This window comes from Kluyveromyces lactis (assembly GCF_000002515.2).
Source record: "Kluyveromyces lactis strain NRRL Y-1140 chromosome B complete sequence".
NCBI lineage: Eukaryota > Fungi > Ascomycota > Saccharomycetes > Saccharomycetales > Saccharomycetaceae > Kluyveromyces > Kluyveromyces lactis.
This window is the reverse complement of record NC_006038.1, coordinates 627,490-651,974: the sequence shown is the minus strand read 5'-3', so window position 1 is coordinate 651,974 and position 24,485 is coordinate 627,490. Positions and strand designations below refer to the sequence as shown.

The 24,485-nt window shown below is 39.5% G+C and overlaps 9 protein-coding genes and 3 non-coding genes across 12 annotated transcripts; 10 read left to right on the top strand and 2 right to left on the bottom strand.

The window, feature by feature from the left end:
• Positions 1 to 628: 628 nt before the first annotated feature.
• Positions 629 to 2,728, top strand: SSY5 (Ssy5p; the record flags this gene model as incomplete). The annotated part of the gene is made up of 1 exon (XM_451862.1): positions 629 to 2,728. One exon carries the CDS (start codon positions 629 to 631, stop codon positions 2,726 to 2,728), a length of 2,100 nt encoding a protein of 699 aa, XP_451862.1.
• Positions 2,729 to 3,692: 964 nt separating this feature from the next.
• FAR1 (cyclin-dependent protein serine/threonine kinase inhibiting protein FAR1) lies at positions 3,693 to 6,329 on the top strand (the record flags this gene model as incomplete). Its single annotated transcript, XM_451861.1, has 1 exon — positions 3,693 to 6,329. One exon carries the CDS (start codon positions 3,693 to 3,695, stop codon positions 6,327 to 6,329), a length of 2,637 nt encoding a protein of 878 aa, XP_451861.1.
• Positions 6,330 to 7,390: 1,061 nt separating this feature from the next.
• Positions 7,391 to 8,218, top strand: KLLA0_B07447g (uncharacterized protein; the record flags this gene model as incomplete). The annotated part of the gene is made up of 1 exon (XM_451860.1): positions 7,391 to 8,218. One exon carries the CDS (start codon positions 7,391 to 7,393, stop codon positions 8,216 to 8,218), a length of 828 nt encoding a protein of 275 aa, XP_451860.1.
• A 528-nt stretch (positions 8,219 to 8,746) lies between these two features.
• Positions 8,747 to 8,818, top strand: KLLA0_B07425r. Its single transcript has one exon. It is a non-coding gene; the product is annotated as a tRNA-Cys (tRNA).
• Positions 8,819 to 9,405: 587 nt separating this feature from the next.
• On the bottom strand, positions 9,406 to 10,494 carry KLLA0_B07392g (uncharacterized protein; the record flags this gene model as incomplete). Its single annotated transcript, XM_451858.1, has 1 exon — positions 9,406 to 10,494. One exon carries the CDS (start codon positions 10,492 to 10,494, stop codon positions 9,406 to 9,408), a length of 1,089 nt encoding a protein of 362 aa, XP_451858.1.
• Positions 10,495 to 12,943: 2,449 nt separating this feature from the next.
• KLLA0_B07370g (uncharacterized protein) lies at positions 12,944 to 13,840 on the top strand (the record flags this gene model as incomplete). Its single annotated transcript, XM_451857.1, has 1 exon — positions 12,944 to 13,840. One exon carries the CDS (start codon positions 12,944 to 12,946, stop codon positions 13,838 to 13,840), a length of 897 nt encoding a protein of 298 aa, XP_451857.1.
• A 346-nt stretch (positions 13,841 to 14,186) lies between these two features.
• On the bottom strand, positions 14,187 to 14,708 carry FMP33 (Fmp33p; the record flags this gene model as incomplete). The annotated part of the gene is made up of 1 exon (XM_451855.1): positions 14,187 to 14,708. One exon carries the CDS (start codon positions 14,706 to 14,708, stop codon positions 14,187 to 14,189), a length of 522 nt encoding a protein of 173 aa, XP_451855.1.
• Positions 14,709 to 15,192: 484 nt separating this feature from the next.
• Positions 15,193 to 15,264, top strand: KLLA0_B07315r. The gene has a single exon. It is a non-coding gene; the product is annotated as a tRNA-Glu (tRNA).
• A 692-nt stretch (positions 15,265 to 15,956) lies between these two features.
• Positions 15,957 to 16,030, top strand: KLLA0_B07293r. The gene has a single exon. It is a non-coding gene; the product is annotated as a tRNA-Asn (tRNA).
• Positions 16,031 to 16,289: 259 nt separating this feature from the next.
• On the top strand, positions 16,290 to 18,251 carry JJJ2 (Jjj2p; the record flags this gene model as incomplete). The annotated part of the gene is made up of 1 exon (XM_451854.1): positions 16,290 to 18,251. The coding sequence occupies one exon, from the start codon at positions 16,290 to 16,292 to the stop codon at positions 18,249 to 18,251; it is 1,962 nt and encodes a 653-aa protein (XP_451854.1).
• A 628-nt stretch (positions 18,252 to 18,879) lies between these two features.
• Positions 18,880 to 21,639, top strand: MCD4 (mannose-ethanolamine phosphotransferase MCD4; the record flags this gene model as incomplete). The annotated part of the gene is made up of 1 exon (XM_451853.1): positions 18,880 to 21,639. The coding sequence occupies one exon, from the start codon at positions 18,880 to 18,882 to the stop codon at positions 21,637 to 21,639; it is 2,760 nt and encodes a 919-aa protein (XP_451853.1).
• A 640-nt stretch (positions 21,640 to 22,279) lies between these two features.
• Positions 22,280 to 24,142, top strand: KLLA0_B07227g (uncharacterized protein; the record flags this gene model as incomplete). Its single annotated transcript, XM_451852.1, has 1 exon — positions 22,280 to 24,142. One exon carries the CDS (start codon positions 22,280 to 22,282, stop codon positions 24,140 to 24,142), a length of 1,863 nt encoding a protein of 620 aa, XP_451852.1.
• Positions 24,143 to 24,485: the final 343 nt, after the last annotated feature.

Sequence of the window (24,485 nt, the reverse complement as noted above, 5' to 3'; positions counted from 1 at the left end):
TTCATTCAATTCGAGTGATCATCCAAATAGGCATCAAAAGCCAAAGCTTGCCCGATAAGATCACGAGGCACAAATGATAATGTGCCGAGCAGGAACTGACACTACTTTAGTACACTGTTTAACCCAGTTATTTGTAATCCCGTTCGGTAAATCGGTGATATATATTTCTCTTTCACTCCAGTCGAAGTCCCTTCTCAGTAGAAGCCTTTGAGGCAAAAAGAAAAGAGAGAAGCCTTTGAGAGTGAAATCATCATACTGCGCTTCGGAAAAAAGTGTCATCAATAATGAACCAGAGCAGGAAATGCTGTGCATTATATGTGGAGCTTCCACGGTGGAAAATAATTGTGGTGAGTCAAGGGTTGTTTGTGCTTTTATTTTGTACGGCACTGCACTATTTTTGAAAGATTATTGTGCTTAATATCAGTACTTAACACATCAGTCTGTTTCCATTTGATTAAGAAAGAAAAACTAACCAGCTGTGTTGATAGCTAGCAGTTTGGCCACTGGTGTATAAAACCTTTGAAGTGTATTCATTGCCTTAGCTCTCTCCATTTGCCTATTTGAGCAAGGAGTCAAACTCAAGGGTGATAATCATCGGATTAATCGTTAGATTGAGTTATTAATAAAGATGGTTTCGAAGTTCTTTGGATTCGGTAAGAGCAGCAAGAAATCATCTAGCGGGTCGGAACAATCACACGCAGACATTTCCACCCGTTCGTCTTCTTCTTCTTCTTCTTCTTCTTCTTCTTTGGCAGCTGAAGCTTTAGATCAGAATGAAGATTTAGTGAGTCAGGTCACCACTAGTCTTCAATCATCATCCATCTTTTCGAAAGGTAGAAATACATTCCATACAGGAGCATCTTCCACCCTTACGGATACATCTTCAAGTTTTGATAAAAATCTAGGATCTAAGCATGGTGGAATTAAGAATAACGATCATTCGGTCAGCAACTCGACGGTGGGGAAGCCACTCAGAGTGCTAGATTATGAAAGGTTGACATCTTTGAATCCAGTCATTGAAGAAGAAGACACTTCTCTGATGGACTATGGAGATGACCATTCAGGCAGTGGTTCGTTATTGAAGCATGGAAGCTTCGGTTCTTCACGAAAGTTGGAAAGATACCCTACTACTTCGCTCGAATCATTAGAGACAGAACTAAAGCGCTTGAATGAGAATTTAGTGGCCCTAATGGATGATATTCATCAGAACATTACTAACGTCTCCAAAGCTGTTATTCAAGCTATTGAATTTTTCAAGAAGTTTTTACCAGAGACTAATAGGATCACATATACTGTTACAATGGCTAATAGTGCCGCTCTACGAAGCATTGCCAAGATCGTGTCACATTTTGTAGATAATTTATTGAACGCGCCAGCTTTCCAAAATTCCCGATCAATATTATTGAAGGCATACCTAGCATTCTTGCAAAAATTGAATATAAATGTCTTTGAAGATTCGATGGATAATTTACACGCATTGCCAACAATGAGAAATTTCGCCATTGACGATAAATGTGGGTTGCCAAACATGGATAAACTTTCTACTATAGTGGATGAGATAGTACGATGTGAGCCATCGGGAATTTCAGATCAAGATGGGGCATTCATCGCTCCAGTTTTAAGGGGCTTAAGCCGAAGATCAGCAATACTAACAGTAATGTTTGGTCTACCAAATCCACAACAAGAACATCATGATATGGTTAAAGCACTGTTTTCCACTTTCCCCGATCTTCATTTCTTCTGTGTTAAGGACTACATCAAACCATGTGCTGAAACGATACCAAAACCTCCGACCCACATTTCGAAACCAATGGAAACGGCCAAGATACCCAGTTTTGTTCCTCCGTTCAGAGTGCCCATTGATGCTTTAAGTCCGCCGATATCGATTTCAATTTCTACTGAAGAAACACAAAAGATGACAGGAACGCTTGGTGGATATCTGTATCCCAAAATATCGAAGACTGATTCAAAGTTCGCACAGTTCAGTAATGCTGCATTTGCGGTAACATGTGCGCATGTGGTCTTATCGGAAAATCAGGATTATCCATTCGTGTGCACACCGTCCACTCTACTACAAAACACCTACAAGAAATCTCTCAGTGAGGAAAGAGAACAGTATAGTAAGCATTCTGTTGAATATGATGGTTTCAACCAAGAGTTACAAAGGATAGAGTCTAATTTACAATGGCAATCTGATCATAAATTTGGTCAGGTAGTTTGGGGCGAGAGGTCTGTTATCGGTAAGTCATTATCTGATTTTGCCATAATAAAGGTAAACTCCGAATTCTCTTGCGAAAACTTCCTAGGTGATGATCTCAATGGCTTGCCTGATCCGGCTTTAAGGTTTAAGAATTTGTACGTGACAGAGAAGGTAGAAAATGTCAAGCCAGGTGCTAATGTTTTCAAGATCGGTGCCACATCCAAATATACCACAGGGAAAATAAATGGTTTGAAACTAGTTTATTGGGCAGATAATAGAATTCAGAGTAACGAATTTGTAGTCTCGTCGCCTCAACCGTTATTTGCCAATGCAGGGGACTCAGGAGCATGGGTCTTGACTAAATTAGATGGGAAATTGGGCCTTGGTGTAGCCGGAATGTTGCATTCATACGATGGTGAGTTAAAGCAATTTGGTTTATTTACACCAATATCTACCATACTAGAACGTTTACAAACAGTTACTGGCGTGGAATGGGATATTCACCCTTTCAATCCAGTTGGTAACTGATCTTTTGTTTCTCAACGAATATCTGCTAGAAGCGCAAAGAGATAGGTAACAAAAATCTACACCAACCTAACCTCATCAATTATATAACTATAGCATACAGACAAAATAATACAATACGATATTGTTGTGCTCTTACCCGCATGTGTGGTTTAAGTTACTGCCGAAATACAATCTGGAAAACGCTTGGTAAATCCTCAAAAACCTCAAAGACCGCACTGAGTAGGGGAAATAAGAGATGTAGCGGCCATACCTCAATTAGAGCTTACAGCTCTAAGCTCACAATCTTGCTGTCCTAGGTTGGTTTTCGTCAAAAAAGCAGTTAACCATTGTGTTTAGAGAGGCTTCTGCCGTGCGATATGCATCTCCACTTTCATTTCTTCAGGTTTTACACAGCTTCGTTTTCTTCCAAGATAAAAATCTCAAAAACCTCACAAAGTGACAAAATTAAGGGCGAAATACTTTTATTAACCTCAACAACACATGAAACAAGCATGAATCGATGGGATGCGATGAACAGAGTTAACTGTTGAAATGCGGACGAAACCTCATTTTTGTTTTGTCATTTTGTTTCCTACGGTCTGTTGTTTGAAGGACCCAACGGTGATATACAGTTTGACATGTGTTATATAATTTCCCACATTAAAGAAACATGACAGATCAATTAACTGTTTTAGGATCTGTTAGTGATTGATTAATTGACCGTTCGAGTTGAAAAAAAAAAAATTTATGCTGTTTTTTCTGCGTGTGTGACACACTTTGGTAGCTTGAGGTTCACAATTGTGTGATAATCTTAGACGGATAGACTCTTCGTATAATTGTGATAAGTCTATATAATGGGAAGAGAAGTCACCAATAGATTCCCTTATTCTGCGCATAAATGTTAAGTCTTCAATCGACCAGGTGTAAATCCAGCCCGATTTTACAATAAGGTACGGATAAGTGGTGATAAAAAGAAGCGGCAAGGATGATGCAGCTTAGAACGCCTTTAGTAGAAAGGCCGAAGAAAACACATACTCCACCAAGCGGCGATAGGAACACTCCATCTTCATCCTCGAAGTTCTTGAAGGATGTTACTGGAAAGGGATTTAGAAAGATTAGCACCAGGTTGTCACGTACTACACCTACTGACTCTACTATCACTTTGTCACCGGAAGTAGAATACGTGGAAACATTTCCAGAAATACCTAACGAGCCGAGTAAAAAGATAAAGGGGCAACTCGACTTTTTCAAGAAACGGCCAACGCCTTTAAACCTTTCTCCATTGACACCTCCATCCAGTCTGAAAAAGAAATCTGTCTGTGATCAGAAAGATGCAGATCTTGCTAAACTGGAGTCTCCAATTGAATTGAAGTTTGATAACTCAAAGAAAAATGCTAGACGTCCAGCTCCCCCTATGGAGCAAAGTATTCTATCCTTCCATTCGAATTTATTTGATCCACATTATTCTTTCACAGCAGATGCTGATAGTAAGCCATTCGGATTGGGGCTATATGATGAGGTTTCTTCTCCAACTTGTATGATGCAGATGCAAAGAAATATAAGAAAAGCCAGTGCAACCAAGAGATATAATACTTGCACATGTTCTGTCTGCCAAGAGAAGATTCAGAATTTACTCGGTGGTGAAAGGATTATTGAACTCGAATGCAGCCATCAGTGTCACATGGACTGTTTCACTGCAATGATGGATTCAACCACCTTTAAGCCCCCTATTTGTCAACTATGCGGTAAAAGATCAAACTCATTGGATGAGCAGGTAACTCAGGATCTAGTACTGAGGAAGATGAAGGAAATCACAAAAGGAAGAAGCAACAGTGAAAGCACCTTGTTTGACCGAGGCTTTAATACTGCTACTAAAATTTCGGATGATACCGTATTGCAGACACTGACGGCCGATACTAGAACATCAGAAACCAGCACAGAATTGTCAGGCAGAAAATTGGTAACCCCCCGGAGTCAATTGATTCGAACCGCACAATTATCATCTAATGGATTCCGAGACGTATTTGATATGTTGGATGAAAAATTTGATATTTCGACACCAAGGCAGTCAATTTCGGTAGATCCATTGGACATTGAGTCAAAGCCAAAAGATAAATTACGTGTAAGTATTTGCCCAAAGTTGAATAAATACACTGTTAATGAACAAAGTTCAAAAATAATCCTCCCGCATTTACTAAGTGTCCATTTACCCAAGGAGGACGATATGAATGAAATCAGATCTGTTCAAGTCATCCTGTGTATCAGTGCTGTGAATAGCAACACGGCGCATCAAAGTAAAGAATCGTACCTAGCGCATATTAAAAATATCGTTCGAAAAGTATTGAGTTCGTTGAAAAAAGATGAATACCTAGGCTTGATCATTGTTGGTAGGGATGGAAATGGGCGTTCCGGATGCAGGGGTACTTTTTATGGATTTGTCTCGAATACATGGGACGGCTGGGATGAGATTTTAGCTGGGTTGAAAATCATCGATAATACTGAAGAAATGATATTCCCAAACCCCATATGGGAAGCTAAGGAAATGTTACAAACTGTGGAAAGATTGATGTTAACCGCGATAGATTTAGACGAAGCAGAAGTCAGACACTTGATAATATTGAGTGGCACTCATGACACAGACAGGAGGATCACCAAGTTAGAAGATAATTTGTATGAACAAAAAGTTGAGCAGTTACTTGAAAAAATGATGAACAAATACCATTGCTCTGTATCACAGTGGATCAGTGAGGATGAAATGAAACCATTATTGTTGCAGGACTATACGCCCCAATGGCAATATAGCGTATACACAGAATTTTTCAATAAGAATTCCTGCCATGTAGAACAATACATCTCGAAGCTCCGCAGGGTACCACTTGATACGGTTTCAATCACTCTTCAACCCTGCGATACAGATATTGTCAAGATTCACACGATGTATTTTAACGGATCGCTTTTCCCATGTGAGGGAGGAGACAAAGAGGCAATTGAGTTGAAATTGGGCCCGTTTGGGTATGGAGACTTTAAGTCCATTATAGTGGAAGTTGAGGTCGACGTTCCAAAGATACAAAAATGGAAAGAGGAAACGGGAAGCAGCATATCTTTGTTAGGATACAGAACGTCCCAGGATCCCGGTGTATTTGGAGTGAGCAGTACTGTTTCTATCGAATTACATCCGACCTGTTCATCTCCAGCACTGAGTCAAACAACGTCGCTTTTCCATATAGCTGATGCCGACACTGATGCCGATCCCGATGCAGAGGCAGAAACCAGTTGTGCTAGCCTGTTCCTTGATTTACCGTTAGTGCCCCCATCATCACCATCTTGTGACTCGTTATTTGTGACCAGACAGATACAACTTATGGTGATTGAATCGCTAAGGAAACTAACCACCGACACGGTCAACAAGACAGTTCCTGAGACAACAATCAGGGAACTAACAAGCGTTGTGTTTGGAATGAGTAGAGATTGTACGTCAATGAATTTACAGTACTACGACGAAATAGGGCATGAGAATAAGCTAGAGAACCACATCGAACTGTTGACACAACGATTAGAGCAGATATTGCACCACAATAACCCGAAAATTATGATGCATAAGCTCATTCAGTGGCTACTGTAAGGATCACCGGAGTTTCTTATAATTATGCAGTAACTAGCTATGTAAACAAAACGACGCGACGTTTACTCCAGAAATAAGTCAACAAACAGAATAAATAAAAAATACTCCGGCCCTTAGAGAACTATTCTGCTCGTTCCGGTATAGCTGCGAACTTTGCTAGTAAAAAGGTAAACTGTCAAGCACTAAAATAAAAATAGCAATGTCGAGATCTTCGCTTTTTTGGCTTTCGAGGCGCGTAACCTTAGAAACTAGAGTACCAAGAAAGGGAAAATGGAATTTTGGCAGCATGCTTCCTACAGTAATTTTTGAGACATGACGTGTCTATCGAACTAAAAATGGAAAAAACTTACATAATCAGGAAAAGTTTAAAAAAGTTAGTGTCACGTGGATAAACAACTGTCCATGGATAGAGTACCATATAGTTAGATAAGCAATTACCCAATGTGAGGGGTAACAGTGAGGTAGTGTCTTCATGGCAGTGTATGCACCGCCTTTCGGAAGGAGAATGCCAGTGGACAGGGTGGGAGAGCCAGGCTCTCCATTGATTGAGACTTCTCAGATATTAATAGAAAAAATATTATACATAAAAAAAAAGCCTACATTTTTTGGCATATTGCTGCAATAGGAAACAGATATGTGAGAATCTGAAATTTCGAAGATTTGGGAATCTCAAACAGGACCTAGAAAAATTGTTTGTTTAAGTTTCAAACTTTTACTACAAAGAAGAATTCTACAGCTAAGCTACTATTTACATCTAATTTTCGCACCTGGGAAATGCACAATACAGTGCGCAGATGGCCCATTGGTGACATGTAGTGTTATGTTTATTTCTATTTCTATTTCTGTTTCTGTATATGGAAACTAACGGGTACAAGATCAGAACCTGTCATGAACCGTATATGGTACAGTGTCATGATCATTATAAATACTGAATAGATGTTAGTTTAATGGGCTTTCTCTTCCTTAACGTTTTCGTAACATGTAATAGGTTTTTTTTTGCTTGTTTGAAACGTACCCCAGTGTATATAGCAGATCGACGTCATTGACTCCTACACATCACGATGCAATTCAAATCTACTATTCAACTTTTGGCTTTGGCTGCCGCTGTTTCAGCTGCTACGACATCTGATGAAGTTAACTCTTCTTCTTGGACCACTTTGAAACCAAGTGCTACATACAAGAGCGCTACCACAGACTACAGCTCAACCTTTGGTATCGCTATTGAGCCAATCACAACTGGTTCCTTGGCTCCAACTACCTCTTCTACTGCCGCTGTCCAGTCATCTTCTACTTCTGCCTCCTCTAAGGCTAAGAGAGATGCCGTCTCCCAAATCGGTGATGGACAAATTCAAGGTACTACCAAGACTGCTAGCTCGACTAGCAGCACAACTTCAAAGGTCAAATCGACTTCTCCAGGAGTCTCTCAAATCGGTGACGGTCAAATTCAAGGTGCCACTTCAACTTTGGAACCATCTAGTAAATCTGCTAGCACCGCAACCGGTGCGTCTCAGATCTCTGATGGACAAGTTCAGGCCACATCTACCGCCGAGACTTCAGACGAAGATGAGCAGGATGGTATCAAATTGACTGCATGTGCTACCAGCGGCACTCTGTCCATGACTTTGAAGGATGGTATTCTATACGATGGCAAGGGAAGAGTTGGAGCTATCGTCTCTAACAGACAATTCCAATTCGATGGTCCACCACCACAAGCTGGTTCCATTTATGCCAACGGTTGGTCTATTACCCAGGATGGTAATTTGGCACTCGGTGACAGTGACGTTTTCTACAAGTGCCTATCAGGAGACTTCTACAACTTGTACGACGAAAACATTGCAGCTCAATGTAGCGCAATCCATTTGAACATCGTCAGTTTGACCGACTGTTAAGATAGCTCAATGTTATTCAGAACCCTCATCAATATTACATCCCGTTCACTTCAAACGAGGAAGAATAACAGGTACAAGTCGGAGCATTGATTGACTTGCATTAAACTAGAAATTCATTCAGGTGTGGCCTCCATGCACTCTAATGATACCATGAAGTGAATTGTAGACTACGCATTCTTGAACTGAAAAGGATTAGAGCAGAGTCCTTCAAGGGATTATTGGATGCAATCAACAATTTCTACACCTGTTTCATCGTCATCGCGTTCCCAGTTATATTTCTTTTCTGTTCACTTCACGGTATACAACAGCAGCTTCTAATCTATATAATATTTCTCCTAGAATCTCATCAATCTTTCAATATTGTTAGTTAATACGCTTATTAGTATGTCTTTGTACATTGTGTTTCGCCTTTCTAAAGGTCTTCCATTCATCACATAGATTGGGTTAATACAATATAAAAAAATATACATAACCCGATCATATTTCTGGTATAAGTATTACCTTCTAACTTAAGTTAGTACTAGTTTTGCTCGTATGGCGCAGTGGTAGCGCAGCAGATTGCAAATCTGTTGGTCCTTAGTTCGATCCTGAGTGCGAGCTGAAACTTTTTTTGGGTTTTTTCAACTTTAAACTCGATCTTGTCAATATTATATAACTCATAATCTTTTAAACGACACCAGATCATCGCACCTCACAATAAGAGGTTCACGGTAAAGATGGTATGAAATATAAATGTAAAACTTACTTTTGAAACTTTATGTTTAAATAATGTACAGAGATAGTCTAAAGAGTATTTAGATCCAAAATAAGGGGGAAAATGCTTCGAAGGTGAGAACTTTTGAGAACACACCAACTAAAATTTGTACGAACTGATAATTAATCATTTGATGATCACGTAGTGAGAATGTTTGAAGTAGAGAACCGTAAGTTTCCGAGTTTTACAGATGTCTTGTTAAGTCCACCGTTAGACTTAGCTTTTGTAATTTTTTTTTCGTAATAGATTCATAATAAGTTTGTATTACTATTATTATTATTGTGTATCAGAGTGGAGAGGATCTCTATGTCAAATAGAGAGAACTCTTAATGCTGTGTTAAAACTAATGAGTGAATGCATGTGCAGGGGAAAAGATTTAATTTTTGTTTCAGAAAAGAAATTCTTTGGACGTTAAAATGTTGTGTGATGAGATTTAACAGTCAACCAAATCGATGGCTTGCAAGTGGACTGCACTACATTGGTCACCAATGGATTCATCGTACAAGTTGTAGAATTCACCTGATAGACATTGGTAGAAGACATCACTGTCACCTAGAGCCAAGTTACCTTCTGGAGTCAAAGCCCAACCCTTAGCATAGATGGCACCAGCTTGTGGTGGTGGACCATCGAATTGGAATTGTCTGTTAGCAACAATGGAACCTAATCTACCGCTACCGTCTGTTAGAACAGCGTCTTTCAAAGTCATGGACAAAGTACCGTTGTTCTTACAGGATTGAGCAGTGACTGGGTCGGTAGAGTCAGTCGCTTTTGAAGAGCTGGTGGAAGCAGTGGAAGAACCGGTCTTGGTGGTAGCTTGGACTTGACCGTCGCTGATTTGAGAAGCAGCAGTGGCAGAAGTCTTGGTGGTAGCTTGGATTTGACCGTCACCGATTTGAGAGACAGCAGCGGCGGTAGTCTTGGTGGTAGCTTGGATTTGACCGTCACCGATTTGAGAGACAGCTTGAGCGGTAGTCTTGGTGGTAGCTTGGATTTGACCATCACCGATTTGAGAGACAGCTTGAGCGGTAGTCTTGGTGGTAGCTTGGATTTGACCATCACCGATCTGAGAGACAGCTTGAGCAGTGGTCTTAGAAGTTGGCTTCAAAGTTTGAGTGGTAGCTTGGATTTGGCCATCACCAATTTGAGAGACGGCTTGAGCGGTAGTCTTGGTGGTAGCTTGGATTTGGCCATCACCGATTTGAGAGACGGCTTGAGCGGTAGTCTTGGTGGTAGCTTGAATTTGACCATCACCGATTTGAGAGATAGCAGCAACGTCTCTCTTAGCCTTGGAAGTGGTGGTAGCGGTAGTCTTGGCAGAAGTAGAAGTAGCAGTACCAGTAGAGACGGTAGAGACGGAAGTAGTGATTGGAATAACAGCAATACCGAAGGTAGAAGCGTAATCAGTCAAACCACCTTTGTAAGTAGAATCTGGGGTCAAAGTGGTCCATGGATCAGATGGAACGTAGGCAGCTAGAGAGGAAGTGGCCAAAGCGGAGGCAGCTAGAGTCTTTTTGAATTGCATTGGTAATGTGTTGTATTTAGAGTCGATTGAGTTTTCGATGCTTAGTGGTTTTATAGGATATAAGATATAAACATTGATACCTAGATATAAACTCCAATTGATGTTGTCCTGAAAATATGAAAGCACCTCTGCTTTTATATAAATCAAATCAAAGGATACTTTGCCAATAACTAATATATTTAACCTCGCATTAATTTAAATTGTGTTCTATTAATAGCCCAAGTCCAAAATCTCTTAAACATACAATATAGGAAAAGAGAGTGATGGAAGGTAAGAAAATGAAAAAGGCTCACCTGCCGGCACTGTGCTGCGCTCTATACTGTGCGGGCCATCCACTTTTCTTTTAGACTCCCGGTAAAGGTAATATCACCACTGGAGAAATTACTCCATTTCCAATCATTTCTTTACTGGTTCAGGAATATTAAGATTTTAAAGATCATCACCATAGGCAATCAAAATGCTTCACTGCAATATATCACTAGGCTGGTAAATTCTTGAGCAAGCAAAAAAAATTAAATTTCTCAAAAGGAATAATTACTGTGTAAATTACGGGTGTTACGGTGGGTTTTACACTTCCTGAGAAATCACAGAGAAAGGTCCTACCTTGGCCCTAGTGCACCAATTCCATATGATCCGCCTCGTCTGAGTGAGACTTGGCTCACCGAGCCACCGCCATAAGTGGAGCTTAAAGCTTTATGGGTAAGAGCGAGCTGATTCGCTTTTAATCTCGGCGAAGAAAAGTGAAAAAAAAAAAAAAACGAGAACAGATCTCGAAGCTACATGCATTTCTACGTAAAATCTGATGGCTTTATTTCCGAATTAAGCTTTTTTAAGGAATTTAGAGCAATGGAGTGAGATATTGGCTTGGGACGTTATATTTTTAGAGCATGAGACTGTTAAGGAGGGCACCTTCCCGCTACATGGAACAGCACATGACCGTAAAACCTAATCAATTAGCTGAAAGAGGCAATGATTTTTGCCGAGAGATAGGTGGATCAAAGTGTATTTTTTTTAGGTGCAGTAATTCCACCCTATGAAGGGTTGTAATCCAGGGTGGTCTTACCATTCCAGCAGTGCTGAAAACTGATTCCCTCTCGACAATTGTAGCTTTAGTCCGGAACAGCTTGAGATAGTTTATGTAACGTTGGCTCAATTGAGAAAGAAATAAACATGCGCCCTATAATAAAGCATATCTCGGTGTTTTGATATATACCTAAAACAGTTAGTTGAATTGAGACTACATTCGTCGAAGTGTTTTTCTGATCGTTCTACTCAGAAAAACCAAGTTAGCAGTTTGTGGATATATGATGTAATTTCCTTTTTTGGTAAAACGTTTTGTCAATTATCAAGAAAAAAATCAAAAAGAACTATAACCTTAATTCCTACTGTTGGAAGGAAAAGTTCCGCGGTTTGTTACGTGACAACATTTCTGACACCTCACCGAAAAAGACGTTTGTACGTGTGTGTATGTAATTTAACTTAGTCTGATCATTCAATTCCTTTTCTGTACCTGCTGGATCAATATTTATTTAGGATCCCAACAATTAAGTTAGTATGTGCACTTTTTGTTGCTGGGTCAATAAATTACAACAGCGTTTTCCCATTTTTTCAAGCTTCATTTCTTCCACGGTAAACTTTCAATATCGTACGGAAAAATAAAGAAAACTTTAAAATTAGAAACGTTGCATACACAGCAAGGAAATAAAACTAACTGCCATATTGGCACCAGCCTGGTATTCTATAGGTTTAGATTTAATTAATATTATAGTGTATGCTGGTTTTTTAACTTACTGGCTCTCAATCGAAGCATATGGAAATAGAAACAATAGTGTTACTGAGGAAGAGGGGAGATTTTCTCGTGCTTCAGTTTCAGAGTTTCTCTTGGTGAATCCGATTTTGACAGATAATCAGATCAGATCATATTTCAGTTACTCGAGTGGCTGAACAGCTATGCGTCTATTTCTCTTATTTTCCGCTCTTGTGAATTCTTATTCCTATAATTCTGGGGAACCTCGACATGAAGGCTCCAAAAACCAGCATTACCCGTCAAAATAGTAACTGTAACTGCTGTAAGGGCAAGTGGAAATGTGTCCGGTATGCTTTTTCCCAGTTCCTGCTAGGTACCTTCCTGTAGTTGAACCTGCATGACACATGCTTGTTTTTACTGAATTTGTTATTGTTAGATCATGACAGGGTCCATCATCTTGTCATTTTAGGTGAAGGGTGTGGCGATACCCATCCGATGTTTGAACATTCCCAGAATTTAGATTTATATATAAAGGGTCCTCCTGGTTATCAAACTGGATTGTCCCCGCCATCTATTCATATCTTATTCTCAATTTCATTTGGATATCAGAACATCAACCAATCAAGCATTAACTACTTGCACTGTTACATTTACTACGGATAACTACTACTCCAACCTAACCGCCCTTAATACATTTAAACAATGCAATTCAGAAAGACTTTTACCGCTGCTTCTCTAGCATCTTGTGCCTTTGCCGCCTACGTTCCATCTGATCCATGGACAACTTTGACTCCAGATTCTACTTACGAAGGTGGTTTGACTGATTACTCTTCCACCTTTGGTATTGCCGTTATTCCAATCACCACATCAGTATCTACCAAGACATCAACTACTGCCACCTCTGCCACCTTTACTTCCACCCCTAAGGCCAAGAGAGACGTTGCTGCTATCTCCCAGATTGGTGATGGTCAAATTCAAGCTACCACCAAGACTTTAAAGCCGTCTCCAAAGACAACGGCTCAAGCTGTCTCGCAAATCGGTGATGGTCAAATTCAGGCTACCACTGCAACCTCAATTCCTCCTGTACACCAAATCTGTGATGGTCAAATTCAAGCCACTACCGCTAAGCCAGAAGCTCCACCAGCTGTCTCTCAAATTGGTGACGGTCAAATCCAAGCTACTACTGCCCCAACTGTTTCCCAAATTGGCGATGGTCAAATCCAAGCTACCGCCACTACTTCTGACGCTGCTCCAGCTCAAACCAGATCTGCCACTAAGGATGATCCAGTTAAGGCTCAATCCTGTAAGAATACTGGTACACTACAAATGACCTTGAAAGATGCTGTTCTAACAGACGGTAGCGGTAGATTAGGTTCCATTGTTGCTAACAGACAATTCCAATTCGATGGTCCACCACCACAAGCTGGTGCCATCTATGCTAAGGGTTGGGCTTTGACTCCAGAAGGTAACTTGGCTCTAGGTGACAGTGATGTCTTCTACCAATGTCTATCAGGTGACTTCTACAACTTGTACGATGAAAACGTCGCTGAACAATGTACACCAGTCTACTTACAAGCTATCGATTTGGTTGACTGTTAAAATTTCATTAAAATGACAAAATTTCAGTTAATTGAGCTGAACAGACATACGATTTTTTTAATGACCCTTTCACTTTCATCTTATTCTACTCTATTTGGCATGTACAAATCTACTACTCAGTTATTTCCCGACACAGAGTTGAATTCCTAACGCGGTTTACGTTGTTACCATGGGTTAGGTAACATCAATGGTATTTTTTTAATCACTATCTAATTTCTTATGTATATTATTCTCTAAGAACCTGTTCATTATATGAGTTCATATGTCTCATTTCTTCCTGCTTCTGCTTAAATCGCTGCAGAAAGACGTGACGGTTCCGACATTTTCGTCGTCTCCGCGATGGGTTTTAAACCAGCGTCGTTTGGCCTTTTGTCTTGTCATACCTGGATTGATACAAGAAGTACGATGATGTTGGGAAAAGTACTAAACTGAATAGGGATATTCTGTAAACCAAGGACTTTTTACCGAAGGACTGACGGGCGGCCTCTGTAATGTAACCTAAAAATCCCATCGTAACAGTTAATGCAGAAAGATCCCTGTAAGTTAATGAATGCAACACTAGGGGAAATGTACTTGCATTTTGTATTTCCGAAGGCTCTTTGGAGCTCACCTTATTAGAAGGTTGGTCGATGATTTTCACCGTGCCTGTGGATTCATTCCTCTGTTTTGTGATAGTGTAATCTTTGTATAGACAGTACAACCCTAAAGCAAACAATGAATTCACGACAAGATTTACCGCCACATTAGATTTTGTTGGCACATTTTGGACATACTTAGGTGTACTCTTAATCTTGGAGGAGACATTTGGCGAGTCAACATTTCCATTTTTTTGTTCAGCAGACTGCCTTAAAATCTGAGTGAATAACATTTTAAAAGCTGTGTTAGCTAGTTTTGATCCCTTTCGTATATGGTCTTTCCCTAGTAAGAGAAATATGCCTATTGTTGAACAACCTACACTACAAAAGTGCTTCTCTATCGAAGGCAGAGCCAGAGTGCACAGGCCAATTGGATACTTATATCCATTACGTTTCCAAGGATTTAGAAAAAAGGGTATGATGTTCTGAAATAAGCAACGTACTTTTCAAAATAAGTCCTCGGAAAAGATTATGGATGAAAGAATGCTTAATAATTGCTGACATCTGATTATGGCTGTAGTATTCCATCGAATTGCTACTTCTTGACTACTCACTGATGACAAAATTGGATGTCCACCGTGGACCCATCTGGTGTGAGCATGCTGATACCTTAGTACTGGGCGCGCATCATTCTGTAAACTCCGGAAAGGTTCCTAGATCACATGGCTTGTCTTTTCAAAGTGATCAGTCGTTAAACATGTATTTCCATAACAAGTATCCGATATAGTGTAACGGCTATCACATCACGCTTTCACCGTGGAGACCGGGGTTCGACTCCCCGTATCGGAGTGTTTTTTTTGTTTTATTTTTGTCTCATCGTTCCTTGCACTATTTCCCATCAGCTATGTAGAGCTGTTGTGCTGCGAGAAATATTTGATATACAGATCCTTTGGAAATTTTTGCAGCAATTATTCTGTATGACCCCCTATGGTATTCTTTTTTAACACTTATAAGAGAAATGACACATTCTAATTTAAAGTAAAATGTTGTAATGCAAACATACATCATTAATTTGTTGTTTTGTCCAAAGTAAAAAAAATAGATAGATACGATTAAAATAACACACTGAGCGAAGAATTAAGAGTTATATGACTACTGATATAATAACGATAATTGTGTCATTACTCTAGAATGTTTTACACAAGTAACATAAATTTGCCCTTCAGGATAATCTACCTGTTGGTGATACTGGTATTTCCAGTCACGTGCTGTTATTTCAAGATCTTTGGTATCAGATGAATCCATAGTGTTTATTAGCTATATATCTAGTAGTGTATGTTGATGGTCCTTGGCCAGATCTAATGCCTCCTTATATAATAATTCAGATTAGTTAATGATGCTTCATTCCGAAACACTCGTTATGTATCTTCTTGATACTTAACCGCCTATTACATTGGTAGTTACCCGATCATAGTTTATGATCCGTTTCAACACTACCAGGACTTGGCTAGAGAAAGAAAATCCGGAAGTTCGAAAAACACGACTCCGTGGCCAAGCTGGTTAAGGCGTGCGACTGTTAATCGCAAGATCGAGAGTTCAATCCTCTCCGGGGTCGTTTATTTTTTCATACCAGATTCTCACCTCCCTCCCCCTCCATTTTCGTAGGTTTTTTTGTAAACATCAACAAACGTGAACATAAACATGTAGACTTAGATCGCTATTGGGTTAGAAGGATCAATATATGGCCAGGCAGAGTACTACGTGACTAGCCAATTGCACCAATTACTATATTCAAATTTTAAGGATTAGTTTGAAAGAGCTATCTTTGCACAAAGGTTTTATTTCAGATCAAAGTTGATGAGGCATTCACCACAATGTCGGGGTCAGACAAAACGTATCAACTGGACGAGACTACTTTATACAGTGTATTGAATCTCAAGTATGGTGCAACAGAAGTACAGATAAGGAAGGCTTACATGAAGCTTGCCCGGGAATTACATCCAGATAAATCAAAGTCTGAAGAAGCAGGTGAGTTGTTCAAGAAAGTTGCACACGCTCATTTCATTCTTACAGATAAGAAGGAGAAGATGAAATATGATAGCAAACTTTTGGCAAAAGGTTTATATGATTATTCTCCACGCATACCAAATGATAAAAGCCGACAAAATGGGATGTTCAAAGACACTGCTAAGAATTCTAAGACTTTCACCAACAATAATAATAAGGATGATGCCAGCGCTGATACATCGAAATCTAAGCCAAGAAAGAGCCGGCCCTACGAGGAGCAACCATACGGATTTGGTGTAGATACTGGTCGCGGATCAGGTAAAAACATTCCACTCTTTAAGACTTTCAATGCCAAGAGTTATCAGAATAGCAAGAAGTCTGTAACCCCACCGAGACCGAAACAACCCTCTGAAAAAAATAAGCGAGCGACTTCGTTCTCCAATGAGAACAGAAACTCTAGTTCTGTACCACTGGCAAAAAACCAGGCTAAAAAGACGGCTAATTCAGGGTCTGCTGTTGGATCTGAATCAAGGATCTCATCATCGGGTTCAGAATCATCTTCAAATGTCAATTCTGCTACGGGTTCTTCGGAGGAACCTGACGTACACACCCAGCATAAAATGGCCAGAAAGGACAGTTACCTTAGTGGATTCCAAAGCAAGGCCAGAAGCCCAGAATCTCCTTTCCAAGACCCAGCACAACGGCATTTTGTGAGAACCAAGTACGTCTCCAGTCGCTACGACAAGCGCTCGTTATCCCCAGTTAAAACTACTCCAAACTCAAGCACAGAGACATTAAATAATGTTAAGAACATTTTCAATAGTATGAGTGATAGGCTGAGACACACTCTCTTTGGAAATAGCAATGGTGACGCAGAAGATGAGGATCAACACAATACGCAGCATGATACTGAACGTTTATTCAAAAGGGCCAAACTACCCGGGCGAAAGATCCTGACAGATGAGGAAATTGATGAAATTGTGAAGCAACAGAATGAGGCAGAAAGTAATGACCCAGACAGACAGGACTACGGTAATAGTTTCAATTTAAATGTTGATAATTTGAGTGTCAACACCCAGGATTTTAATCACATCTCAGAACCATCACCCGAGAAAGAAGAGACAAAAGCTAACAAAGCTCCGTTTCTTGAAGAAGTGTACGAAATCAAAAGTGATAACGAGCATTTGGAAGAAAAGGCTGCGGTGAGCCCAGATGACGGTATTGATACCCTGGGACTTAATGAACTGGGAGAGACACTTCCGAATAACAAAGAACCTTTCGATATGAGAAATGTCGGAGACTCTCTTGATAATTACCAAGTCAAGCGTATGAAAGTTTCTCCGAAACCCAGAAGTGTCCCTTCGAAAACGACACCAGGCTCATCCCATGCGGAGGAAAATTTACAAGAACCAGTCAATATCCCATTACCACGTATTTACAAACTGGATCCCATTCCTATCGAGAAATTTAATGTTGATCTCTCGATATCTAATATTAAACTACCTGAAATGCCGAATTTATTATGTAATGTTTTAGACAAGGCACAGGTGCTTGAATGTCAGCAAAAGACTGCGGAATTCACAAAGCAAACGAACGAAACGAAACGCAAACTGTTACACATTCTTTCCCAGCGCTGCTCTGCTGACGAGGAATTACACGATAAGCTCTATCGCGTTGAAAACGTCAATCGAATGGTTGAGGCGAAGCTTTATGATCTTGAACTTATGACAAAACTAAGCGAACTACTAAACCGACAAAGAATGGTTGCTGAAAACTACGCTATCATGATCAACACTATGTATGCTTCAGGATTGCTCGAAAAGAACTAATAATTAATAATGGCAAAAGGTATACACCAAAAGTGACAATATGCAGTTGCCTCTTGTTTCTCGTAACACTATTTATGTCTTAAGCCAAGGCAGAAAGACGCCTCCACTCACAGTTGTTACCGAGGATACTAACTATAATGACTTTACTTACAGAGTATAACTAATCTCTTAATAATTCACTAATCGTATTTACATAAACTTTTCGTTCATTACAATTTGCCGCACGTTTCTGCTGTATACGTGAATAATTGATGCAAAAGGTGCTTCCTTTCTTTGTTTAACCTTTAATCCGTTCTTTCGGCATGTACTGCAAAAAAAAGAAAACATAAAGAGAAATCATTTACGTGTATCTTTTGACCTTTAATGCTATGAATCTGAAAGGAAAAGTCTCTTGTTTTTCTGTTCGTATAAGGCTCGTCGATCCAATTGCTTGCAATTAACTTCATCCCCATCTTTGAATTTGGTATTTATACTTATTTCGAGACTATATGTTCGCGCCAGTTCAATTGATATAGTTTACAGGTGATCCCATCAAAGAGAAGAGGTACTTTAAGATTTGCATACGGTGAAGAACGCAAGGAGACAAAGGTAAATAAGGAGATAGAATCACTCATATATCAAAAAAAGAATGTGGAGTAGACATAGGTTATATTTTATTGTTGCTGGGGTGTTGTTCCACCTCTTTTATTTATGGTCCATCTTCGATATTTATTTCGTTTCTCCATTAGTTCATGGTATGAAACAGCACCAATCAACCGATGAAGCGCCAGCTAAGAGACTATTTCTAATTGTTGGGGATGGTCTGCGTGCTGACACAACGTTTGACAAAATTTTGCATCCTGTAACAGGAGAACACGACTACCTTGCGCCATACATTAGAGATTTGGTAAGAAATGAAGCTACATACGGTGTTTCTCACACCAGAATGCCAACTGAATCAAGACCAGGACATGTGGCAATGATCGCTGGGTTCTATGAAGATGTCAGTGCAGTGACGAAAGGCTGGCAAGAAAATCCAGTTGATTTTGATAGTTTTTTTAATCAATCAAAGCATACATATTCATTTGGGTCTCCAGATATTTTGCCAATGTTTAAAGACGGTGCTACACCTAATAAAGTGGATGCATGGATGTATGGACATGAATTTGAAGATTTTACTCAATCTTCCATCGAATTGGATGCATTTGTTTTCAGACATATCTATGAGCTATTCAACAATACAAAATCCAATAAGACCCTGGAAACTGAAATAAAACAAGATGGAAACGTATTTTTTCTACACCTTTTAGGCTGTGATACGGCCGGCCATTCTTACAGACCTTACTCAGCTGAATATTATGACAACGTGAAATATATTGATAAGGAGGTGAAATTACTGGTGGAAAAGGTTCATGAATTTTTCGATGATGAAGACACCGCCTTCATCTTCACGGCCGATCACGGAATGAGTGCTTTTGGTTCTCATGGTGATGGTCATCCAAATAATACCCGTACACCCTTAGTCGCATGGGGTGCCGGTATAAACAAACCAGTCAAAAATCAAGCTCCAATTTTTGATAATTATACTGAAAATTGGAATCTTGCTGACATAAAGAGAAATGATGTTAACCAAGCAGATATTGCATCCTTAATGTCATACTTAATTGGTGCAAATTATCCAGTTAACTCCGTAGGAGAGTTACCGTTGAATTTCATTGATGCTCCTGAAGACAAAAAATTGAACGCCTTGTTCAACAATGCAAAGGCCATATTGGAACAGTATCTAGTGAAGGAACAAGAAATCATTGCATCCCAATTTGTATACAAGGAGTATGAAGCTTTCGTTGAAATACCTTACCAAGAATATTTACAGCAGATTGAAAGCTTAATCGAGAGAATTGCGAAAGGTGAAAACGAATTAGAACCCGATGCTATTAAACTTACAGAGGAGTTAATGAAGGTGACCCTAGATGGATTAGCATACTTGACAACATACAATTGGAGATTTATCAGAACCATTGTAACACTAGGTTTCCTTGGTTGGATTGTTTATTCATTCTCCATTTTCTTGAGATTATTCATTCTAAACAGAGATTATAATTCTCATAAGTCACTTCTGAACTATTTCATTTTTGGTTCCCTTACAATCATTCTCAATTACGTGCTCTACTATCAAAAAGCTCCTTTCAACTATTACATGTACTTATTCTTCCCATTGATCTTCTGGTCTGAAATTTTTACTGACCGCGTTGTGTTAGACGACGGTGTGAAAGAGTTTTTGAAGGGTATTTCAATTCCGAAAAGAATAATCCTTGTATCTGCAATCATTCTTGTCTACGAATCCATCGTTTACGCATTCTTTGACCGTTGGATTTTTTCATTAATTTTCAATATGCTTTCCTTTTATCCTTTAATCTGTGGATACAGAGATTGGAAGAGGAACACTCTTTGGTTCATCACAGGCGCAGCTATCTCTGTTTTTACCTTACTCGATGCGGTAAAAATCGAAAGTTTAACCCAAATTAACATTGCTAGTGGATTAATTGTACTGACTGCCCTCTCAGGTTTCTTACACCTTCGTAAGCAATTAAACAGCTACACTACAACGGTATTTATTTGCCAAATATTGCTCGTTATTTTGATGGTTCTGGCCACGAATAAATCAATCGTTTCGCTACAAAATAGAACCGGGTTACCACGAGATGCACAAGTTGCTGGCTGGGTAATTTTAGTGGTATCGCTATTACTTATGCCATTAATCCATTACATGAAACCAAACAACAATTACAAAGTTAGAATGCTAATCATTTTCTTAACGTTTGCCCCAACATTCATCATCCTAACGATTTCATTTGAATCGTTCTTTTATCTAGTATTCAGTGCTTATATTGTCCAATGGATCGAAATTGAGTCAAAACTTAAGGAGCAAACCCCAAATACCTCGCATTATAAACAATTAATTAGAGTGACAATTATTGGATTCTTCTTATTACAAAACGCATTCTTCGGTACAGGTAACGTTGCCTCGATCTCATCTTTCTCTTTGGATTCAGTCTACAGACTAATGCCAATTTTCGATCCTTTCCCAATGGGTGCTCTATTAGTAATCAAGTTAATCATACCGTACATTATTCTTTCCGCAGGTTTAGGTATCTTGAACTTAAAGCTACACATTAAGGATTACACGATCTCGACGTTGATTATTTCAACCAGTGATATTCTCTCCCTCAACTTTTTCTACCTATTAAAAACTGAAGGAAGCTGGCTAGACATCGGTATCACCATCTCCAACTATTGTTTGGCCATTTTATCCTCATTATTCATGCTTATATTGGAAATTGTTGCACATGTAGTTTTAAAGAATGTCCAACTGTCGAAACCCGTCATAGCATCAAAAAAGACTAACTGAACTATATAACCAACATATATACAAAAGATTTCCTTAATTGTTACAAAAAGCATGCATACAGGCGGCACGTTACTATCAGAATTCAATTTACCAAGATCTCAACATCAACAGATCAGACCAGTAAAATTGACTGCACATTTCTCTTGGCAACTTACATCAAAAATTCTTTTCCTGCATTACATGCATAATAGATACGCATAGAATATAATTCGAGAATCTGGATAGCAAAACAGGCTAACGACAGATACGCCTGATCGCTTGTACAACAGAAGTTACCCACTGAATACTACTTACTAGTAACAGCATAGACGTAGAGAATTTCAACTTTTACTGATCTTGTGTCTTTGTTGTTATCAAATTTTCCAGTTTCGGGGAAAATGCAGCCATTGAGACACTCAAATGCATACGAAACTTATAAATAAAGAGACACAAGGATTGAGATGAGCTATGTGTCAAAACGTTCAAAATATAGAAAGCAAACACTGTAATCAAGGCTCAACAAGAACCCAGGAATTGTTATATTTATTATTATTGTGATTACCGAACTTTATACGACTGGCTAATTGATTTTGGACAGTAAAGGTTTAGTATTGTTAGGTGATTTGATAGTTTGGTTTTTGCTTGCTACTCTGCTTAAGCGATGGTGCAAAACGGGAGTGTCCTTGAAGATGAAGAGACACCTATTCTCTCTCGTAGGGATGAAGATAGTCCTGAATCTGCTCAGGAGTACACCAATGAGGGATTAGAGTATGTTGCTGAGAATACTGGTGTTGCAATTCTAGAAAGCACTTTAGTCGATGAAGAGGAGGAGGGAGAAACCGATGAGACTCGATGGCTAAGAGAATCCAGATTACACCACGAGACGTTGAAGTGGTGGTCAAAACCGTCGCTAGTATATTTATGTGTCATCCTAGTTTCCATTTCGTTGACTGATACCCTAGTACTTGCTCCGTTTACACTATTGTCTATGAAGAAGATTTGTGAAAGTATAGCTCAATCAAACAATGAGTGGAGCATTGATGGTTCTCCTGTTTGCGATCCTTCTAAGGTGCAAGAGAAGCTTTCGGGACTAACTTCAATTATTTTCTTGATCAATGGTGTTGCTGGTACTTTGCTTTCTGGTAAGCTCGGCGAATTATCGGACAGATTTGGGAGGGTTCCAATTTTTGTGTACGTTGGAAGTATCAAGGCGATTGGGTTAGTGATTATGTTGTATGTGTATCATACGAAGAACGTATTTCATACTTCTCTATTTATTATTGGGCAATGTGTTCCATCCTTTGGGGGTTCGATGATTACACTTATAGCAAACGGAAACAGCTATATATCAGATATTGTGGAACCGGAGCTCAGGCCGATTTACATCAGTTTCGTTATGAGTTCAATATATGGATCTATAGGACTGGGTCCCTTCTTGAGTTCTATCTTAGTCAAGCTTTCTCACGGTGATAATTTTGTTCCAATTTGGGTCGCTTTGGGATTAGCAGTTTCTCTAACTTTAGTTTGCGCCTTCCTTATGTCTGAATCTAGACATGAAATGGCCAGGTTAAAGTCCCAAACTAAGTTCCTGAGACGAAGGGAGAGCATCAATAGTGCCAGATCACGGCAATCAGATATGGCAGGTGGAGCCAATCGGTCATATACAGTACTGAAATATACTGCTCTACAATTCTTCGACTTTTTGTCTCCAGTGAGAAATTTATGGATTGCTCCTACTGCCGCCGGTTCCTTGGTTCCAAGATACATGGTTTTATTGCTTGTTGGAATAGATATCATGTTTGTCATATCTACAGCGGCATCTATACCGGCGATTGTTTTAGCCTTTGTTTTCATGTTCGGTTGGAGTTCAGAGCAATTAGGTTACTTTGTGTCTTTAATGGGACTCGGCAAGGCTGCTGCTTTATTAGTTCTCGCACCGCTGGCACTACATCTTTTGAAGAAACGATTCAAAACGTTATCAAAATCTGTGGACCACACAGACATGGTTGTACTACGTGTTTCTTCCTTTTTTATTCTACTTTCGCTAGTAGTATTAGTGATTAGTCGAAGTGAATCCGCTGCATACGTATACGTTCTCCTACAAATACTGGGAAGCATGCTATCCCCAACAGTGCAATCCACAGTTATCAAATACGGATCGAAAAGTTCTACAGGTGAGTTATTTGGTGCAATGGCATTAATTAGAAGTTGTGCAATGATGGTAATGCCATCGTTATTTTTGAAATTGTATTCGAGAACAGTGAATTTGGACCCCTTATTTTTCGTGTACATTCCCTTAGTATTATGTATCGGAGCCTGTCTGATGACAGCGTTTTTGAAAATTGTCGATGACCCTGAATTGTTGAGACGCCAGTCTGAAGTAACCCTTGCACGGCCTGACCTTGATACTACAAAGACTTTTGCTAAACCAGCCTACAACCCAACTTCTGGCCCCCAAGAAATCGCCAATCATTCAAGGCGCGAGTCCTCCGCAAAATCACTTAGAATTCCGATCTCAAGATAATTCCCCAATGTGGGATCATTATGTCGGACTATACTAATATTTACTAGTGACGGACAGAAATGTATACTACCTTTGTTATCGGAAGAACTATGACCCGTGTCATTGATCGCATGCAGGTTTCTCGGGACTTGGGGCATCGAATAAAAGAAGCTAGAGCTTGACAGAAGCATTCAATAGGAAATGAAAACGCTGTACTGATAAAGAATAACGGAATAACACGTAACATAACGAAAATTTTCGTTTGGTTTGGTTAGTATCCCGACTCCCCATCATATATTTCGCTCTGCCTATGCCTCGTCTTGTGTCATCTTGTGTCACTTTCTCCTCTTCAAGCTTTGATAGA